A 22,811-nucleotide genomic window follows, 5' to 3' on the forward strand; every position below is an offset into this window, starting at 1 on the left:
TATCAGCTGAGTTCGCCAGCGTCAGATTAGCGCCTTGGACCTTGAACTCTAAAAAAAATTAGGCGCGCGAGTAAAGGAACGGCAACGGACTCTTGGTTTAAAAATAATTTATTTAAACGAACACAGTGACAGCACTTAAGTAAGAACTAAACGATAATCAACTTAATATCTATTTGTTCTTATATTTATACATAAGATTACTTACTAAGTATTGGTCGTTGCTGACGCACGACATTTGGTTTCGTACTTACAAAGCATATATCTATAGGGTTGGTACTCTTAACTCCTCCCTCCCTAAGAGAGAAATTATCCGAAGGGGCTGAACACGACTTCGGAGAATTTCTTTTATTGCAAATAGAATATAATTTAAACTTTAATATTATAACAATTACTATTACTACCACTATAAAACAGAGAACCAATGTCCATATACTTTTGTTATGTGTCACCACTATTTCTAACATAATATACATTAATATCTCTTTTACATCAGTCCACACTTGTCAAATCTAATTTCTTATCTGCCGGTGCTATATCTTGCTGAAGTTCGGGAATCACAATGTAAATGACGGGGGACGGGAACAGATTAAAAACAGGGAGTCACTGGAACGGCACTCAAAGAATGGCACAGGATTCGAAAAGAAACACGCGTAGAGAAAGAAGGTTAGACACATCACCAGTAAAAGAACTTACTGGTCCGATCGAAAAAGTCCTTACAAGGAGGCTTGCCGTAGACATGAGAGAGTGGAGGAAGTTTTGCGGCGCCACTTACAGAAAGAAGAAAAATATCCGTCTATTTATCCTTAATTTAAAACCACCACTTCTTCATATATAAACCTAAAGATCCTAGAAATTTTCCTGAGACATTTCAGTCAATAATAGGAATGACACCCCGATAATCCAGAACGATCCACGGATGAAGGAGCTAGGCTAAACACTAAAATACCTCTTGTGCCGAAATTACTTGCTTTATTATGAGTGTATGACCCAGAAACCGTACAATGAGTAAGAAAATGATCTTAATTTAGCAGAGTGTTTGGTGAGAATCATGAAGAGTTTTCCGAAGAATTATTTAGTTTAATATCAAGAGATGTTGGGGATGTTCTTGCCGTTGTCATGCCGTATAACGGAACCGAGAAAGCATAGTTTCCTAGAAGAGAAGACAGTTGCTTAAATGCCGGCAATGCATGGCTCATTGCACAGGTGTCTATGAACGACAGTTAGATTAGACGTTATATTTACGTGTGCTTGGACATTATCGAAGTAGATTTCGAAATAAGATATCATAAAAGTAAGAATGCCAAAAAAACGATATTGTTTTTTTGAAATGATTCATTTGCTTGCCATTTAGTTGTTCAGTGCACGCTGTAACCGGATGCGATGTTACTTTTTATTTTTAATGTCAAATTTTGCAACTAACTTTATATAACGATATATTATCGTATCGGTAAGCTCCGATTATAGCCAAGCCGATGAGTCCTGGAATGGTTCCAACATTACAAATATTGTAAATGAATATTCGTGAATTTGGAGTGCAATAACCTACGATAATAAGTATCAATGTTAGTGCTTGTAAAGGATTCATTGAAAGACGATGATTACCTAAAACGAAGAAGCGTAAACAAAACTAAAATAATTACAAACTGCGCGGTAGCTACAAACACTGGAGTAGGTGCACCTTAAAGGAAAGCCTTGAATATGAATAAAACTACATATACGAGAAGGTACACTAGGTAAACAACATTCGAAGATAAAAATGAAGAACTTGAGCTTACGCGGCCACTTATCATGAGCTAGAAAAAGTTTTGGTCCCTGAAATCTTAAAAGGGCAACTTCCCTTTCACCTAAAAGCAACGGAAAGAAGCGTACTAAAAATAAGAAAAATACTTAAAATTAACCGAAAAATAAAATGTATAGAAAAAGTGATAGATTACAACTATACCTATACCTTACAATAATTACAACTATATGGAATGGACCAAGAAGGGCGCCTAAAAAAGAGGTGAATGGAGAAGGAAAGTCATGGAAAGAGTTAGTTAGAAAACGCTGGAGGAAGCCCTTACCAGGATAATAAGAAAATAACATGTATGAAATGTAAAAAATCTAAGCTGTTTTAATTTTTTTTTAAAGAATGCAAAATAATACGGGCTTTTATTATTTAACTTAAACGCCCAATAATTCCCTATAAAAAGTAGAACGATAAAAAAAATATCTGTTCAAAATGAAAGCCGCTATTGAGATGGCAATAATGGTTACAATTCACAACAGTTATTATCTTACTAAATATATATCTAAAGATTTCGCGAGGGGAGGCTTAGTACTAGGCAATTCTGCGATAAACCCAAAGGAGGATCGACGGAGACTTGGTAGATCTCTGGATGTGAGGTCAGCAGAAGGTCCAACAAAGAAGTTTGTGACCATCCACATCTGGGGGCCTACCATTAACTTTCTTAAAACAATCCAGTTGCGATGCAGTTGAGTTTAGGTAATTAAGTCAATAGCACTTTTTCGTACCATGAACTCCTATAAGCTGAAACCTATTTGCATCGCAAGACCGAATGAAAGAACGATAATTTTGTCAAACCTGCTTCGACAGATGTTTCTATAAAAATATATATAATTCTTTCGATATATTTAAAACGTAAAGATTTCTGATGCTTTGACAGTTAACACCTATTATTTTTCAACATTTCCGTTAAATTTTGATAGGAGCTTTCAATATCTTGGTGTTTACAAAATTTCAGTTTTAAAAATTGTTTAACTTATACATTTGATGCGGTAAGTGTTGTTCACAAATTTGTTGTCTAAAAAACAAATACCCGGAATTCCGGATATCCCTATCCCTTCGCAAAACATATTACAAGTCATCTTATAACTGGAAAATCATAAGTACTATAATAAACTATAAAACAAATGAATTCCTTCAAATTGTAGAAAATTACCTTATACGTTAACTCATTCATATAATATAAATAACTATATTTTCTTTACAGCTTAACCTGACAAACTCGCTGAATTGAGAAACTATATGAATATATGTTTATATCCAATTAAACATTGCTTGAAGACATCTTATTATTTACCTATTATAAATTATAAAATACCTATGTTTATTTAAACAGCAAAAAGCCGAGTAGAATAATGCAAGAGAATTTGGTAAAATACACGAAACACACGCGGTGCAAAATAAAATATTATATATTGGGGAATTATGATTTCGTTCAACCTGCCTAAATAATTAAATAAATAAATACATAGTTTGTGTAATTCTTTGTAGTTACACTGAATCTTCAAAGAATCAAAGTCGTTGAAGAAGTCCATACGAATTCGATAGAAGGGAATTGCCGTCTTGTTCCTCATCTCCTTCAATGTTTTAATAATTTATTTATAATCACACTTTCTCAACTAAAAATATCTGAAATATACGATTTACATTTTTTCCTAAATTAGACATTACGTACATCTTATTATTTTAACTTAATTTACAAGTTTTATTAAAATATAGAATTTAATGTGTTCGAAACTATTATTAGGACACGTTCCATAAAGTTGAACAAAAAGTAACTTTTTCAGAATCGCTTATTCTGTCATAGTTTGAAGGAATCTTTATACAAATTGAACGAACTAAATCTGAATCTAAACTGTCTCGTGTTTTCAATGCCATGGTACGAATTAGGGATGCATCTCAGTTGTGGGTTGTCAATAGGCTCGCAATAAGAGCTGATGGTAGGCCCCCTGGTATTCGCATAATTACGAGTACTGTTTCTGTCAGATCATATGTCAAGGCGTGATCGGTGGTATCAGAGCCGAGCCAGTTGGCATGATGGGCGGTACAGTCGCCAACCTTCTCGAGCAGGGAATCTGTAGCCAACAGTCGTGGTCAATGAATCGATCAGTTTTGGCATTCTCGCTATCGGACCTCTGCCCCGGCTCGGCAAACTTCCCCAGCTCTATGGTTAAGACCGGCTTCGCAAATTCTAACCTAAACCTTGAAGCCTTAACATTGCTTTCGGTAAATTCTTGTTATATTATGTATAACAGAAATGTGTTAAAAGATTTAATTTTAATTTGAAAACTTCATGAAATTATAATAAGGCTAGTTTCTATTGTAGAGTAACAATTGTGATAATGAAACAGGAGATTTTTATTAACCTGTGATATTAAATATATTCACAAATTTCAATTTTTCCAATAACAAACCTACGTCAATAACCGTATTTGAGCTTTAACATTTACTCAATAAGACTGATTTCCTATTGTGCAAACGTGCAACGTGTTGGTTGGATATTGGCTTCATTAGTTCAAGCATCATAATAAGGATGGCCAAACAAGTTTAAAAATATCGATCTTTTATTCGATCCGAAACGAACATTGTTAAATCAGTATGGATTTTTAAAATATTTTTTCCAAACAACAGTAAAGTTGTTGTAAGTTCAATTCATGTTTTATTTCATTATTCTAATATTGATCCAATTTTTTCCGGACTCTTCTTAACAATGCGCACAGACGATGAGAACTTGGTGAAACTGAGGCAAAAAGGCAAAAAATACCTCACTATACACTGTTATAAGGTGCTGGGCGTGAACCGGTGAAAACAGACATGAGCTAGCTGACTGAAGTAAAATAAAATAATATAGATTCACAAAAATATTAAAACAGTGCTTGATGTCGAAGATTGTTCGCCTAATAAACTAATCGAATTAAGAATCGTAATTTTTCTTAATAGATTCATCCAATAACCGATCCTATCCCCCTCCCTATATAACACTAATAAATACGTTATAACTCACAGTCCGACTCCGGCCAGTGAGAGGGACGCGCATCTATTTATAATCAGAGGATTAATTGTCTCAGGTATGCCATTATAACATTTGTCACTTAGCGAATGTTGTAAGATTTGATTTTGTAACGTTTGTCTCAGCTGTTTTTTCATATGCATCCCCAACGATTCCTTCATTCTATAATTATAATAAAAATATAAACGATTTGGCACAAAACAAGAAAATATACAGACGTAATGCTCTGTAGGAAACATTATCTCTGAAACTACTGATCTGATTTTCATTGTTTTACGTGTTCCAAATATTTTTTATGTTGAAAAAACCGTAAAGTTGCTAATAAACTGTCATAAGTACGTACCGTAAGTTAGTAGTTCAGACATGTGTTGTATGCAGAAACTATGTATATATATATAGTATTATTAAAAGTTATAAATATTTATTAATGTCCCAGAAAAAATATTCTATTCGAAAAGGCCACCTTTGGCTTTTATAAAGGCCTTTAATCTACAAAAGACTATACAAGTCACGAAAATTCGTGTCGCTTAGAGCAGACCACGTACTCTGAAACTCACTCTAATTTGAAATCTAAAGGGTTGAGGTCTGGGCTAGGTGAAGTCTAGTCTGCAGCTCTTATACAGTCCGGCACGTTGGTTAAAAGCCAGGCTTGGGTAGTTCTGAGTGTATTGCTGAGAGGTTTCACAACATAATCCAATCGCTATCTTGATACACTGGCTGAAATTTTCACTCGGTTTTTACAATAATGATATACTCAATAGGTAGTATATATAAAACTCGCCACACCAAACAATGTAATTATTGGTTCGTTATCGCTAAACTAAATAAAATATAATGTTATTTGATTAGTATTTTAATAATGAATAGAAACTGATTTTACGTTAAATATTGATTAACTTTATCATATGTACAGATGTGGTTATTTAATAATATATAGATATATATTTGCGTAAGTCAAGTTCAATCAATCATAATAAAATAATGATGAAATTGATAACTTATGTCGTTATCTGCTTATTATTAATGTTATATAAGCTTCGCGACTCACCCCTAAGGTCGCGCATTTGAGCCCCGGCTGAGCGCCAATGTATTTATAAATGTATGAAAAGTGTTATTGAGTAATCTGTATAAAACATTAAAAAGGGTTTTGGGGTAAAATAATTTATAAAATATCCTTAACGAATAATGCCAACCAAATATACACTATTTACAATATTCTTAACTTACATAGTAATAATAATAATTCAAAATGGATAAATAGAAAATTAAAACAAATTTCCTTCTCTCGTATATAGTTTGCAATTTTTTTTCCTACTATATAAAGAGTGCGACTTTACATGAATTACAATCTAGCCTATACAATAATTATGCCTAAGAAGTAATATTATGTTGACTTAATTTTCTACAATACTAATGGATAACTTAAACTAAGGTAATATTCATTAGCAGTCTTAGTGTTCTAAATAATGTTTTGACACTATGTTCGTGTGTCTGTAATACCTCACTTGCTACACTAGGTTTTTTTAACTCAAGAGGATTAGTTCTCTTTAGGCGTCTTATTCCTGTCGTGTCAAGAAGTTTCTTGGACTCCAGCATTCAGGTCTTGATGGCTATGTAGCTCGTTTAAGTGAGTTTAGGCAAACCGTTTGCCTTGTTTTGGACTGTATGTATGTATGTACTTTAATTTTTAATACACCGTGGTGCATTGATAATGTCTCGAAGAATGTTCTGAAACCTTTATGTCTTCACTGTCACGAACAACTTTAATAAGTTTGGTTCCTGTGACAGTGATGTCGCTTCCCCTGGCAAAATCAATCTTTGGTCAGGAATTATTAATGAATGCTATTATTACTACGTATATTTATCAAATGAAAGCTATTTAGTGTACATTGAAAATAACTAAAAGCTCATTAAAGTAATTTATCTAATTAGACTGAAGAGCAAAAGCGTTTTACGATTGTTTCACTCTTTAAACATAATTAAGGACGACACTTGCAGTAGTGACCTACGTTTCGCCGGCACATAACGTCGAGTGTCTAGAACGTAATAAGTTCACACACTCTTTTCGCAGAAATATCATGACGTTGATGAAACCTTCACTCTTTATTTGTTTTAAAGCTATTATTTGGTAGAATTACAATCTAAAGTAAAACTAGCTTTATGGTTGATGCGATAAACTTCGGGAAAGTCAAATTTGCTAAACGAGTATTACTAGCATTGTGCACAGAATAATAACGTCATAATAAGACATCTTCGCGTCTTTTTTATAATATTATGATTCGCAAAAATTCAGATATATATATATCAGAATTTTGCTACTATAACTATATATATATATTGTTTTTTTTTGTACTATAACTATATATATATATATATATATATATATATATAGTTATAGTACAAAAAAAAACATTAAACAGTCGTAACAGTGCTTTACGACGTTCTCCGGGGCAAGCCAATTGTATTCCGATACTTATTCGTTGAAATTCGAAGAAAGCACCAGCTCTGGGGTCACCGATACTATCTACTAGCCAACTTAAAAATTGGTGAAATTGGCTAACTTGCTGTTGGGTAAATTTTAAATTGGGAAATTTATAAAAAATCTTTGCAGATTTTTTCCGGTGTCGATCATGGCAGAAGATTCAAAGGCGAAGATACAACGTAAGTATTTTTTTCTTATTTTTCGTTGGCGTGGCAAACGGGCGGGAGGCTCTGATGTCAGAGGGCGCGCAAGTGTCTCGCCAGCCTTAATAATTGTCCAACTCCGCTGTATACCCAAATGATATTTCGTCCGAGGTACATTGTTGATAAATAAATTAAAATCATAAATGACGTCATATATTATATTATAAATATACAAGCAACAACAACTGTCGTAGTACTTGGAAAGTTCCTTGGATATTATTAAGATTAACAGCAACTATACTACGATTACAGATATAGTATCACATCGTTTTTGTTATGTTCGCAGCGCGTCCTGTGAGTGTCAAAATAATTTCTCCTGTCTGTTCACTTGATGTTTTTTTACATAAATGGTCTTCAGTCAGACCCATGTCGAAGATTTTTGAATATATGATTCAGAAACGAGACAGCGATAGATCTCACTCAAACGTCAAAAATACGAGATTTTGAAAAAGATCGCATTTTGAAATAGGTTAATTTTGCCATACTCATTTACTGTGGTAACTGTATTGCGTTTATCTACCACCATTATCTTGCATAGTAATCAAATTGTATTAAGTGCGGTATCAGCTATCTACCCCTTAATTGCTTGACATTTTTACTTCCTTACGATGTGCTCGTCCAACTTTTTAGCCTCATGCCTTAAGCCTCTTACAGCCAGTTAGCCAAGACACAGGCGACATTATGTGAGCAAGTTATCCTGTGGTGAAAGAAACAGATATGTCGCATAGAAGGCAGATAATCTTACCTTAGCCATTATGAACGACTGAATATTCAATGATTAAGTTGGCACATGCACAAAGAGCAATTCGTAAAGTTGTCTATCACAAACCGCTTAGATAGCCCACAGTCATACTCCACCTAGAAACAAAAACCATTTCAGTAAGAAGGCTATCACAAACTCTATGGACTAGTAAATCCGGAAACATCTAACAACACACGTTTTCTATTCCCGACGCCAAAAAGAAGGACTGTGTTGGGTCAAGGCTTTTTTGCGTTAAGGAAGGGGTTTGATGAGACAGTCCTAATACATAAAAGATTTCAAGTTTAGTAAATATATTTTATAGTTTCCGAGTTTATCTGTACTTAGCAAACGATTTTTTTTATCTATCCCTGATATTTTATCATAGATAACATAATGTATTTTTCCAAAATACAAACATACAGTATTTACAATGATGTATATATTAACTTATAACTTAAGAGTAATAATAAAAAATTGATAAATAGAAAATTAAAACAAATTTAAAAAGTTTTTTCCCTTAACGCTGGCAGCACTTCCTCGCTGTAATATAATACAATGGTACTATAAAAAAATCTTTAGTTAGCTCCTGTGCAGTTGAACCCTAAAGCAAGAGTCTCTGTTCCAAAGGAAACAAAATCAAAGTTGGATGCTGTTTATTACTTTCCTCCTCCGCGGCCTTGCCAGCTTTTATGCTTGTCCGAGGAAGGTGAGACGGAGTTAACGAGTCCATATAAGTACTATCTCATATCAAAGTCTGTCCAAACCGCCAAGAGATCAAAGACATCCCGCCCGAACGTGGGTTTGGTCTCCAAGGCTACTTACTTAAACGACTAAGCGGAAGCTTATCCGAAGCCGAGCGAAGGGTCCAAAAAATTGCCAGTGTTTGGCGAAGGATTTACAAAGATCATTCATCAAGTTGAAAGTTTAGCATAGATTGGATTTTGTTCCCTCTAAATCGTGCAAACCTCTTTTCAGAGTGTTCGTAGTCGGTTTCTGGTCCGCATCGTTGTATGCACACCCGGAACCTGTTGTATGCATATATATATTATATAAAACATTATATAATACGAAACCAAGGTTATATAAAACGTGTTAAGATTTCCGGTACAACCAGTCTTGAAGAAAAGACAGCTTCAAGGATTGAATAACGATCTTTGACCTTTTTCCGAATTGCATCTTTATTAAACATTTATTGAATACTACTACGTACATATTATGTATAGGCCTTAAACTGTATACAAAAAAAAAAAACAAAATGGAATTCAAATGCCCAGAAATTCTAAGCTAGGCAGATAAGAAAATGTCCAATTTCCAAGGGCAAAAAAAGTTGTGGCAAAATTACTGAAGGTTTTATATCGTTAATTCTATTATCTATAGCCTGGGTCATGGTTCTCTAAAGGTCGGTTATCAACATTGAACTTGTTCTACCACAAAAATATGTGAATGTAAATTTATGTTATTGGCCAAACCTCTTAGCCTTGTTTAATTATAGTCACTGTTCAAGGTCGGGAATAAAACATGATACCGTAACTTGATATGTTAGCTATATACTCTATGAAGCCAGTTTTATTATTAGTAAACTTTTTGTTACCGAATAATTAATTTTTTGTATCTCATCAATATCGCATGAATCTGTGTATTTGCCTGTCATGGCCTCGGATGTCTTTGATAATTGCATTGTTGCAATAGCAAATACCAATGTAGTGGTTGTGTAATTTGTATGAAAAATAAAATCTTTACAAATCAAAGAATTTTTGTAATACTATTAAAGCTTATTGCGACCGTCGTTCCACAATCAGTTGTGGATGGTGCGTTTCTTAAGGCAATTTTTGCCGCGGACTCCTTCAAAACAACAGCGTACCATTCTTAAAAGGCTGGAAGCGCGCTTGCGAGCCTTCTGGCAGTGTGTCCATGAGCGGCGGTATCACTTAACATCAGGAGGTCACCTGCCCGTTTGCCTCCTGTAACATAAAAGATACAATAGTTTGGAGCCTGCTGGATTTTTCAATTTTTTTGAATACACAATAACCACTTAATATCATTTATTTACAGATAATCCCAAGATATTATCTGGGCCTGTATTGACTAACTCACCCAATGCGGCCCTATCAAAGAATTTGCTGAGTCGTTATCAGAACATAGTATTGTTCAATGAAGGTGATACGAGGCTCATTGCGACCTATGTCTGGATCGACGGGACGGGAGAACACATTAGGTGCAAGGACAGGACACTCAACTTTTATCCTCGAGCTCCAACAGGTAAGTTTTGCTTGCCTTCTTTAACGCAAGATGCTTTTTCATTACATGTAATTTGTTACAAAGTTTTTCTTTCTATCGACTGATGTCTCTATAAAAATATGTGAGGAAGTTGCATGAATCCGGTTAGCGCTGCGCCTACTTAAGTTGTCACGTGATTTTCACACATGTATATCCTAATATGGTTTCATAATTGTTTGATGGTCTCCAATTAAGTGTTCCATGTGTGATGTTTATGAATGAATGGATGTAGTGTATCTTTACAAGATAACACACAATAATATTCATAAAGAATTTCTAAAATATCCACCACTGCAGTAGACGACTAGAAACAAATATTATCTTACGCGTGTAAAATGGATATACAAACGTGTTTGTATTCCTAGCTAATTGCTATTTATGTATCTACATTGTATATTAGCGATTGTTCGGCGGACCCATGAGACTTCTTCGAACTCCTTGGGATTGGTGGGTTGCAATATTGAGGGCTACTCGATTGAATGGATCTTCACCTGCTATTTTTTAAGTAATGATGTAAATTTCATATGTAGGTGGTTCATGTATACATATTCTTTGAATATAATATTATTACGAGCTAGGGGATCTAATAGAAAACGCCGTAGATCTCTTCAAGGGTTTAATTTCAAATCGGAATCGCACTCGAAACTGAATTAATTGGTCGCGATTCGGCCTTGCTTGCATGGGAATAATATTGAACGATATTGCCCTCGTTTTCTAGAGGCTGATACATTTTTTCAGGCCGTTTCATATCATGTGTAGTCGAGGGGTATAGTTTTCAGGCGTTTTGAATGAAAGAATATTCTAGACCAAATTTTCTAGGTAGTGATAAAGACGGAATGATACACGAGAGAGGGAAGATCGGAACCTTTTCGAAGCCAGACTGAACACTAGAACGCCGTACGACAAGGCCGGAGCAATGTGCGAAAGACATAAAGAGTAGGTTCAAAAATTGTGCAATCGCTACTCAGTAGCAATCCTGCCTAGAGAGTTCTCGAACATCGTTCAAGATTACTCCCACGGATATATAAACGAGCCGAAACGCGACCAATTCATTCCGTTTATATTGCGATACCAAGAGACTAACACCAAAGTAATAAAGTTGGAATGAGAAACATTCGTCGGTGTTAACATGGTGTTGTACTCCTTATTAATACGACACTATGATTGTAGGTAGTACGTACCGTTACCGGCTTTTTATTTACGGAAACAAACACACTGCTCTTTTTACTTGTTTCACCACTTTTCATTTTAGAGCCATTAACTGTCCACAATGATATGAGCTAAGATTAGTTGTAATTGAGGTTTGCATTGCCTCTGCATATGTAAATACATTATCTGTACATGTGGTAGTGGAGCTTGTGATTCTAGTGGGCTCAAGAAACAAGTTTACAAGATTGTAAGATATTAATAACAGATTGAATTTGTTTACTAATGGAGGTATTTCCTAATAATTTTTTATTGTCCCCACATACAATAAGTAGAGGCAGTGGTAGAAGCTAAATGTTTAGTTTTAGTTGGAAATAAAAGAAAGATAGCGTAGTAGCTATCTCTTGTAAATAATAATAGGCGGAACCTATCGTCAGTAGTTATATGTATATAAACAATTTATGTCAATTAAATTAGGTAGTGTACCCAAGTTACAATTCAATTGTATGTTGTTGGTTGTTAACTTATTATGCAACGGAATATTCAACTTATATCTAATATCATTTTCCCTCGGTACCTCTTTGTAAGGAAATGTAAACAAGATATTATTTCAAATATAATCAGCATAGAATTTTCCATAATCGAATGAATACCATCGCAAGAGATTAATGACTATCCATTAATGAATTAGGCTCGTGTTTCGTGTATAACATCAAATAAATTAGCCCTTAGAGGTGCGGCTTCACAAGTGATTTCACACATATGGTTTCATCTTTCATTACACGACCATTGACTAGTGTAATATAGTATAGGCTTCCTCGACATACGGACTATCCAAAAAAATCGTACCAGTACATCCTGAGTGCTTCAGATACTTAGTAAAGGGTAACGATTTAGAAGTGCGTCACCCGAATTGGGGGTTGCGAGTGGGAGGGGGGAGTAGGGGTACGGTTATTACTCCCAACCACTTCCACGAGCCGGTAACCTAACCTAACAATAGATAATAATAGGTTTTTTGGGACAGCTCCGGCGCACCACCCTTGCGTAGCATTTTATTCAAATGCCTGTGCTTTGTTAAAGCGGCTGGGGGGTGCTCTCCGCGCCTACGGATTTGAAATAACACTCTAGGGTTAAAGGCGACTAGTAACACATCAGTTGTGGTTGACTGAATCGATGTTGTCATAAACGCGTTCCTAACTTAACCAAGATCTGGTTTACATGTAGATAAATATTAGTGTAACAGTTAACATGTAGTAAAATAGACGCAACTTCAAAATTACTTGGAGGGGTTCCGAGGGCCCCCTACATACATAATCACTATCATCGAATTCAGGCGACGTATTAATAAATCCAACCCTTCAAAGTTTACCTGGACGTAGGGCAAGAGCGCCGGTGAAAACGATAAGGCCGGTGCTTCCAGCTCCGTCCTTTTGACCAAAATCAGCGAAGGCCTTGTCAAATTGTTAAACTCCAACGTATTGTACGATCGGCTTGATTCTCTCTAACAATGCAGAAACATTGCGTCTCTATGCGTATTCTGCAAAGTGTACTATGGAGAGTGTTATGAAGGGTTGCTTGGGTTGATCTCTGCCGCCTCATTTCAACACCGTACGAATCACAGCAATTCAAATTTTAGCAGCATCAGCTCGATGGCTGGAAAACGGTCCGCTTCACAAGACACTTTCTTTTGCTAACTGGCTAATTGTGGAATCGACTCCCGGTGGGGGTCGTCCCTCGGAGATACGACCTCCAATTGTTTAAAGAAAGTTTATCCTCCCTCAAAGGTCCCATTAAAATGGACGTCCAGAGCCTGCGATGACTGCCCTTTTTGGGCGACCCGTAGTGTCGTTTGCCGTATCCTATAATTTTTTTTATCACAACTTCCTGCTGATTCTTGCAACGAATTGTCGATAAAATAATTTATTAAACAATTTGACTGTTATATCTTTAGAATTACCAGTTTGGAATTTTGATGGAAGCTCCACTGGACAAGCTGATAGAAAAAATGCAGATACTCACTTGGTGCCTCGAACCATTTACAAAGATCCCTTTAGGCAAGAACCACACATTCTGGTCATGTGTGACACATATAAATACAATATGGAGCCTACAGGTAAACCTTTTGATTAACATTTGCAACATAACCACATTTGTAGTCGTAAACTATTTTTATACCAAATATTTAGATTTTTTTAATATTTGTCATTAAAAATACACATAACCCTTAGTTTTCACCCTTCCATCAACTCCCATTTTTTTATATCGATATTTGTACAATAATCTAAAAACGTAATTGTTTAAAACAGAAACAAACCATCGAGTAAATTGCCAAGCTGCTTACGATAAATGCACAAAAGAGGAACCGTGGTTCGGCATTGAACAAGAGTACATTCTCCTGGACGCAGACCTTCGGCCCTTCGGATGGCCTCCTGGCGGCTGCCCACCCCCTCAGGGACCTTACTACTGCGGCGTCGGGGCCAACAAAGTGTTTGCTAGGGATCTCGTCCAGGCTCACTACATGTAAATATTCATATACAATAAACATGTATTAACGTTTATTTGACAAAACTATTTGTCCTTTAAATATCCATTTAACACGTAAAACGTTGCTTAAGCAATCGTATAGTAGGTCTAAAAGTCACCCGGGTTAAAACCTCTAGGTGTTGCCTTTACGCCGGTATCCCGCTTGCCGGTACAAACGCGGAAGCGATGCCTTCTCAATGGGAGTTCCAAGTGGGACCAGCGGTTGGTGTGAAAGCAGCTGATGATGTTTGGATGGCGCGTTTCATACTTCATCGCTTGGCTGAAGAGTTTGGGGTTATAGTGTCTTTTGATCCTAAACCTGTTGAGGACTGGAACGGATCTGGAGCGCACGTAAACTTCTCAACAAAGGCTATGCGAGCTAAAAACGGTATTGTGTAAGTATTTATATTGTATGATCGATACTGGACAAAAGAAAGAGATTTTTGAGGTTCTTTTTTAACATTTCTATATTTTTATAATGTTTATTAATGCAGTTACTGAAACTCAAGTTTTCTATTAATGTTGTCGCTACCTATAAGACATTATTTTTAATTAATTTTTGCTCTCAAACAAAACACATGTTGCAAGGAAGAAAATGAGGTACTAATAAAAATATATTATAGAAAAGATATGCGTGAAAATAACATGAGAACTTAACATAACATAACAATAAGAAGGCGCAGCGCCAAGCATATCCATGCAACTTTCTCACAATCGCAATAAATACGCAACTCACGAGGGGTGTCCAGCGGAGGGGATCCAGATGATAAACCACTCCTTATATGCAAATTGTATTCTTTTTTACAACAAATTCCCAAGGGAAATGAGAGAATTTCAAAGCCCTCGTTAAACGTAAATTAATCAAGAAAGGTTTTTTATAAATTTGACCAATATTTTAATGATCCTAATCCATGGGATTGATTTGCTCCAGGTCAAACAATTTGTATGACTCAAAACTTAGCGATTAAAAAGAGTGGCGGAAACCCGCTCTACGCCTGTGACTTGCGAACTGGTGGTAAATGTAAATTTACAATTAATTTAACTTCTTTTCTGACGTTCATTACTTGTTTACCTATATGAATAAAGTCAGTTTGAGTTTGTCTCTTTGTATGAAAGACCGTCAATACTTCATTAGGTTGGTTAACTACCTCTATGTGTTGTTTAAAATTGTGTATTTATTTGGTAATTAATGCATTATTAAGTCCATCACGATAATTCCACACTCTGGATCATGAGAGTAGTACCAAAATTTAATTAACTATGTTGCATGTTCAGTGGTACCACGATATATGAGTGTTTTGGAATACGAGTAGCCGAGGGAGCGATATTTTGCTTTTCACACTACACTCTACACTAACAGTTTAACCCACCCGAGACTCCACCTCAGTCTGTTTGCTTGTGTCCCTCGTTTTCTGCACTTTGCATTAAGAAACATTATTTATTTTTTCAGCCTAGCGGCCAGGATAAAAGGCGATGTTTTTTCATTTCAGTGAAATCGAGAAGGCGATAGACAAGCTGTCCAAGGTGCATATGAAGCACATCAAGGTGTACGATCCTCGCGGAGGCAAAGACAACGAGCGCCGTCTCACCGGTCAGCACGAAACCGCCAGTATTAAAGACTTCACATCGGGTAAATAACTCAATATTTGGCAAATCATTTATAGATTTCAAAGTTCTTTTAGTATCTGTAGCCCTGTCGCTTATATTATGTATTACATTAATTATAAACTAGGAACACATATATAATAACATTGTTTCGGTAAATTTTATAACAGCACAATTGAAACAGGTGGTACGCAAAACTAATTATGGACATTTAAAGGACAAAAATCGCGTTATAGGCGTACCGCGTTATAGTGGGGGTTTACTGTAATTTGAATCTTATCTCTCGCTCCTGGCGCTAGTTTCTGTTAAATAATATTTAAGTGTGTAATGTAAACAATAGGCAAGATTAAACAACATTTTCCCTATTTTCGACTATATGAACCTTCCTTGATATATATCAAGTCTATATAGACTTTCCTAAAATATATTTTTCATCTACGTATTCTAGAAATTTTAAATAACTAAAATTAGAACCAGTATGTGTATAGATTTAAGTCAGAAACGAAAATTAGCCTTACCTCAAGGTCAAAATCATTTATTCATATATATACACTTATGAACGTCAAAAAAGAAATACAAATATATATAAATACTCAAAAAAGGCCGTAGAACGGAAAATACGAACTGGCAATGAACTCTCTGCCACTTTTTAATCACCAAGTTTTTTGTTTTACACAATGTTTGTCAAGAGCTGCAACCATTATACCATGTTCCAGAAGACTTCTTAAGTAATTAACAGTTAACTAATACTAATAAAATAAATGCGAAACAAAGATTTGTCTCAGATTGTGAAATCATAGTATGCACCTGGCTGGTCCTGACCTGTTCACTAAAAATTACCATAACTTTTGAACCAACTCTTTTTTTTTGTCAATCAATATCTAACTTCTTTCAGTACTATTTCTTAGAACCCCTTCATGAGTAAAGGCCTCCTCCAGCTTTTTCCAAATATCTCATCCACATCTTTCTTTTTCCATTCGCTTCCCGCTAAAGCTTTCATATCTTCTATCCACTTTTACGGCGCCCTTTTCTCCTGATCCTTAGTCCATTAGATATAGTTGTCTTTAAAGTCCATAATGTAACGCATCGCTTTTTACTTTATGTACTCTTCGTCATACAATAATTTTCTAACTTTACAAACTGTCAACCTCAAGGTGTATACATGTTTCAGGTGTTGCTAACAGGAGTTGCAGCATCAGGATTCCCAGGAAGTGTGCTGAAGAATCGTGCGGCTACCTTGAGGATCGGCGACCCGCTTCCAATTGCGACCCTTACGCAGTCATAGACGCATTATTACGTACTTGTATTCTCAACGAGTGAGAATAAAAATAATCGACATTTGTCGAATTCCTGTTGTACTCAGAAACATGGTCTAATGGTCAAATAAGTACCAATTTAGTATCTGGGTAGAAATTACACTTTCTTTGTATCTGATTAAATGTCTTAAGTAACAATTAATAAGCTAGTCTGCGTGTGGCTTTTAATATATTTAGTTTTATATAATGCATGTGTTTTTACCTAGTAGATAAACGTTTTACTATTCTCCAAGGCTCTAAAACACAATAACAATATATGAAATCAAATAGCTAATCAATATACACACTTGACACTTGAAGTATTTTTGAATTTAAAGAAGCACTCCATGAACCTATTTGAAACTAAACGATTTAAACTGTCAAAATGACGTCGACATCTGACATCATAATATGTCAGATATAATGGAACTTGACGATACTATGGTTAATGGTTAAGTTGTGCCATGGCCTCCGTTATTGTAAGTTGTAAGTTAATGTGTTAAATATTTTAAAGAATGTAACCAAAAACTCATAATAACCAATAAATAATAATGTAACGTGAGTGTAATGTAAGTGGTCCTATACTGCCTTCAGATGTCACCCAAAGCATTCTACTTAATCAATACATGAAATATACATATATGTGTCCTAAGTACACTGACGTAGTTTTAGTCCGACCAATTCGTCATTTATGCTGACGATGATAGTAAGTCCGAGGAGGATGATGATGATGATGAGCACCATGATAACTCCATCTCCCCTGAACGTAGACCAAGCACTAAGCTCTACTAATGACCTAATGGAAGGAATATCTTTTTTAGACAATGATTAAATTATTTAAATATTTATTCCACAATACCTAATTATTAATGACAATTTAAAATTTATCACGAGCTTTGCGGTGAAGGAAAACACCCGGAAACCTGCACCGACCTGCGTAGCGATTCAATGGTGCGTATGAGGAGGCCTGTGCCCAGCAGTGGTATGGCTTGAATGGCTTATTTAAAAACTCACAATAATATCTGATATACACTAACAATCTACAAAAATTTAAACTAACTATTTTTAAAAGTTATCTACGTAAAAAGCATTCAACAGTTAAATAAAATAATATAATATATAATACTTTCCCCCACTCCCTTGATTATTTCTCAAGAACTTTGCCGGTATCGATTATAAAGACAATAATATACTCAAATCTTTTACCGGTTACCGCCTCGAGAGAGGCTTGATCCGTCTCTAGTAAGAAAATTAAACGAAATTTTGGAAAGGGAATCGATCCCCCAGAATTTACGGTCTCTTTACGAAAATCACCTGTAATAAACATATCTATATTAAGTTCGTTAATTAGCTCCGGTACTTGTGACTTATTATAACATCCTATAACATATTAGTTTATAAAGTTAATAAAATACGTTGACAATTCTTGGTTTTGAGTTCGATTCTGAAGGCAACAAGAAATGTACAAATTAATAATTTGAGTTATATTTCAGATCAGTATCTATTACTTTAAGATTACCCATACTGTATACAATTTGAAGAAGAAATTACACTACACTTTTGAAAGATAAAATATTGATCGAAGGAATAATTTATAAAATTACTTAAGAATGTTTAAAATCTATATATATAAATGAAATGTGTTTAAAAATTGATTTCATCTGAAAAAATATAAATCTTCTAATATTTTGTATTGAACGTGAATATTAAATCTACAAATATTATTTGCAAGTTGAAAACTCATGGAAGTGTCACCTAGCGGATGTCTGATGTACTGAAATCTTCATGCTTGTGCGTTATAAATAGATGAATTACTTATTGTTTTACTTTATTAATTACACATATTTAATTAAACAGTATTGCATACCAATTAAAGATGTTAAATTATGGTCATGGTTTTTTTATTTAGTCCCTCTAGGCCGAAAAATCAAATTATCAATGCAAATTTTTATAACCGCCATCTAGCGGCTATTCATGTAACTTTGTGCTAGCCAGGATGAAAATATAATAACATTGTATTCGAAATTTACAGTCGTATGAAAAGTTGTGATAGTTGTGACAACGTCATCTATTAAGAAAGGCCAACAATACATCTAATTTCTACAAAAGCTGCTAGACATAAGATAAAAATTGTGACATAGATGGCAACAAATATTTGTTCAAACTGTTGGAATAACTAATATTATATTTTTAAATAAATGTAGAAAATAACTCTTTTGCAATCATATTTATCAACAATGAAAGTTTTTGACAACTAAAGCGCATCTTATGTCGCATCATTACGTATATGCAGTATAACTCATTATGAAAAAATAGCGACAGATGGCGACACAACACTACGAAGGAATTGTAGTAACTTAAATAATTATCGTTTTTATGAGTTTTTTTATAGAATTATTATTTACAGTATGTAGCGAATTAACGGTAGGTCGTGCGTACGAATTCCAGCGCATACCAGTGGATGTTTTTGTATATTCAGCGTATACCTGCTCATACGATAATCGAAATCATCTTGGACAAATTGGCACACCCAAAATAGACGGACCTACTTGCTTATAGGGAAAATTATCCAGATAAAGAAATTGGAGGCGAAGTCGTGTACTACTTTTAGTCTATTATTCAACGGAGAAAGCATTTGTGAATATTTTCGTCCGCCGTTCGTACTTGGTTGGGCACTAAAGGAAAATTCCATCCGTGACTAGCCGGGTTTGATATTTGTAATTGTCGGGGCTATCGGAGCTTTGCTATGTGCTACTTGAGGCTTCATTTATTTTCAAAAATACCTATTGGCATATTAATAATATGTAATAACATTTTGTCAATTATATAATGACGCTAAGTGGAAGTACCAACCAAAGGTGAAGCTACGAATAAATTAATGAACTTTGTTTATCATATGCATTACTGGTATTAGAGTGAGTATTGCGTTGCCAAAGCCAACTGCGTTTGAACAAAGCGACTTAATAAATTACCCATTCAAACCTAATTTTGTGGAGGCTATAAGTAATATGAGATCACTCGTCATCCTGTTTGGGAGATCATATTTCGCGGAGGATCCTTTGTTGCCAGGCGATTTTCATTTCATGAACTAGCTGATACCAGTGACTATGTCCGGAATTACAGTATCATCATCAGAAAAAGTTATAGACGCTAATGAACATGAAACGTGAAAATGTAATGTTTTTAATATTCTTAGTTTATAAGTTCAGAATTTGTGTTTGAATATATTATTATGACCCTTGCTTGTTTCAGTTATTCTAAGCAAGCCATCATGTTGATCAAGTGTCGCTTCTTCACCGCCATTTCCCCCAAAAGTTTGTATAACACGTGTAGGCAAAATACTAAATAGCTCACTATACAACATCATAGAACATACATATACGTGAGAAGTAGATTTCAAAATTCACTAACACAGTATCCATTCTAGAAGTATAGAAATGTGATTAAAATTTATAATAATGGCTATAGCAGGTCCTGGAATGTATTGATGTCAGGTTGAGTTAAGCTACTCATTCAATCAAGCCAATCAATTTAAAAGAGAAAAATATATTATTGGAATTTCAATGCAAGCCAATTCGTCTCTCTTTTTATGAGCTCTTATAAGATTTCTAATGCTTAAAAAGGTGTTTTCAATTACGTTTTTTGTGTGGGCATCTTAAGGTTAAAGGGAAGCCAAAGCAACGTCCAACCCACAGATTATATTTGTTACCGCCTAGGTCAGGTGATTGGAAAGTGAACTTTGTAAGATGTGGTCTGATTTTACGGTTTTTAGTCTATTTTAAATGAAATAAATCTGTGGTGCTACAACCTCTTTCGGTCTAGGCTCTAGATTTCTGAATCAGTTTCATTATCATTTTTCAATGAAATACGCAAGTAGCTCATCAGCCCCCTGTGCCTGACACACGCCGACGGCTTTTTGGGTCTAAGACATGTACCCTCACGATATTTTCTTTCACCGTTCGGGCGAATGTTATGTTTTACTATAATTTACTATAAAATGTGTTTATTATGGAATATGAGATACAGGTATACAAACAATAACTAACCAATACCTATATAACTAAACAATAACTAACTTATTTTCGGAACAAGGAGCCCCTTTAGGCAAGGTTCCGAAGATACTGACTGCGTTCCACCTTTGAATAGCTTGACTAATTAGTTGTCCGAGGTAGCTGCCAGCTCTTCGGTCTTCTGTGATGTCGACTAACCTTATTGTTATTTCCTTAAAAAGCTTTATAGCGTTAGGACCCCGATACCGAATGGGACAAAATCATATTCGGAGCCTAGACCCCTGTATTTGCAGGCTTTAGCTTTTTCAGCCGCATCACAAGCCGCACCAGCTCTGTAGTTGGTTCTATGTAGATGGGAAGGGGACAGTGTGTATGAACAAGTTGCAAGAAACTCATACCGTCCGGACACAAACAACATAAGCTACCATTACATACTACTCCAAGCTGCAACATTTAAATCACTTACAAAACAATGAATACACATAGAAAAAAACAACACATAAAGACTTAGTATTTCTTACAGTATAGGTCAGTCGTCAGTTAACTCAACGGACAATTAAAAACGTCTGTTAATCTACACAGTAATTATTTCCATACATTGTGTCATGAGTACTAGTTATCTGGCGAGCATTTAAGTATATGATTTGCTCGTATTTCGTAATTAAATTTCGGACCAATACGACAAAATGTTCTTATTGAATTAAGGTACGGTGGTGCGTTTTTAAATTAAATTTTTAGATTTAAATCTGTAAAAATAATCGATACTAAATATCGTTGTCTCGTCTTTGCCTCTCGGCATTAACACAGTAATGGGGTCCATTCGATTTATTAGAACCCCCGGAATACAAAAAAAAATATTGGCAGACTACAAGACTTTACAATTCGTTGAAGTCCGCAAATCGAAAGTATTACGAGTAATTAATACCATTATTCGAAGTTTGACAACTTTTTTATTATTGTTTTGACACCTTCATTGAAATACGAACAAAAGATGAATTCCAATCTGAAACAAACATACGAAAGTAACAAAAGTTGAATGTTATTTACATTTAAAAAATTCAATTGGTCTGCTCTTTCGGAATATCAGTGTTCTGGGTCTGTCTCACTTAAGTTTTTTTTTTTATAAGCAATATTAGCAACTGTCAATAATGCACGCTGCATTACATATGAATATGTTAAATGAATATATATACATAATTTGAAATGTCAGAGACCTAGAATTCTACCTTTTTGATTTTTTTAAATTTTGCCAAGGTTTCTATACATCAGCCTTAAAGGCAGACACGAGAAAATCTGTATAACTGTTTTTTTGGGGTATCAATTGACAACGTGGTGGCAGACATGGTCCCTAATGTTCCTCATCGTATAATCGCTATTAAAAAGGCCTGCCACATGTGCAAATCATATAGATATTTTGCTCGCCAGCTTCCTAGCTATAAACTTCTATGTAAAATTCATTTTAAAACAAATTTGCACCCTATTACGTATGATAGAATATGCGAACTTTAGATGGTACCTAAACCACCACCATTACATTTTTGTACTATATTCTTGCATATAAATTATTAATATTAATATATGTATGTACGGAACGAAACCTAACCTATCCTCGAAATGTCGAGAGGTTATTTTTCGCTGTACGAATAGTATCGGCGGTCGATGTCGCCTCCTAACATAACCATTAGACACCCTGAGGGCTACACACTGCTGGATTATTTTCCTTGAAATACCC

General features: G+C 35.0%; 1 protein-coding gene across 1 annotated transcript; it reads left to right on the forward strand.

Annotated features, from left to right (window-relative positions):
* The first annotated feature begins 4,796 nt into the window (after positions 1-4,796).
* LOC123718552 (glutamine synthetase 2 cytoplasmic-like) lies at positions 4,797-17,726 on the forward strand. The gene is made up of 8 exons (XM_045675166.1): positions 4,797-4,854; positions 7,408-7,457; positions 10,276-10,482; positions 13,598-13,759; positions 13,953-14,166; positions 14,307-14,564; positions 15,660-15,799; positions 16,946-17,726. The coding sequence occupies exons 2-8, from the start codon at positions 7,427-7,429 to the stop codon at positions 17,092-17,094; spliced, it is 1,161 nt and encodes a 386-aa protein (XP_045531122.1). The 5' UTR covers positions 4,797-4,854; positions 7,408-7,426; the 3' UTR covers positions 17,095-17,726.
* Positions 17,727-22,811: the final 5,085 nt, after the last annotated feature.

Source organism: Pieris brassicae, chromosome Z (genome assembly GCF_905147105.1).
Source record: "Pieris brassicae chromosome Z, ilPieBrab1.1, whole genome shotgun sequence".
In the NCBI taxonomy this organism is placed as follows: domain Eukaryota; kingdom Metazoa; phylum Arthropoda; class Insecta; order Lepidoptera; family Pieridae; genus Pieris; species Pieris brassicae.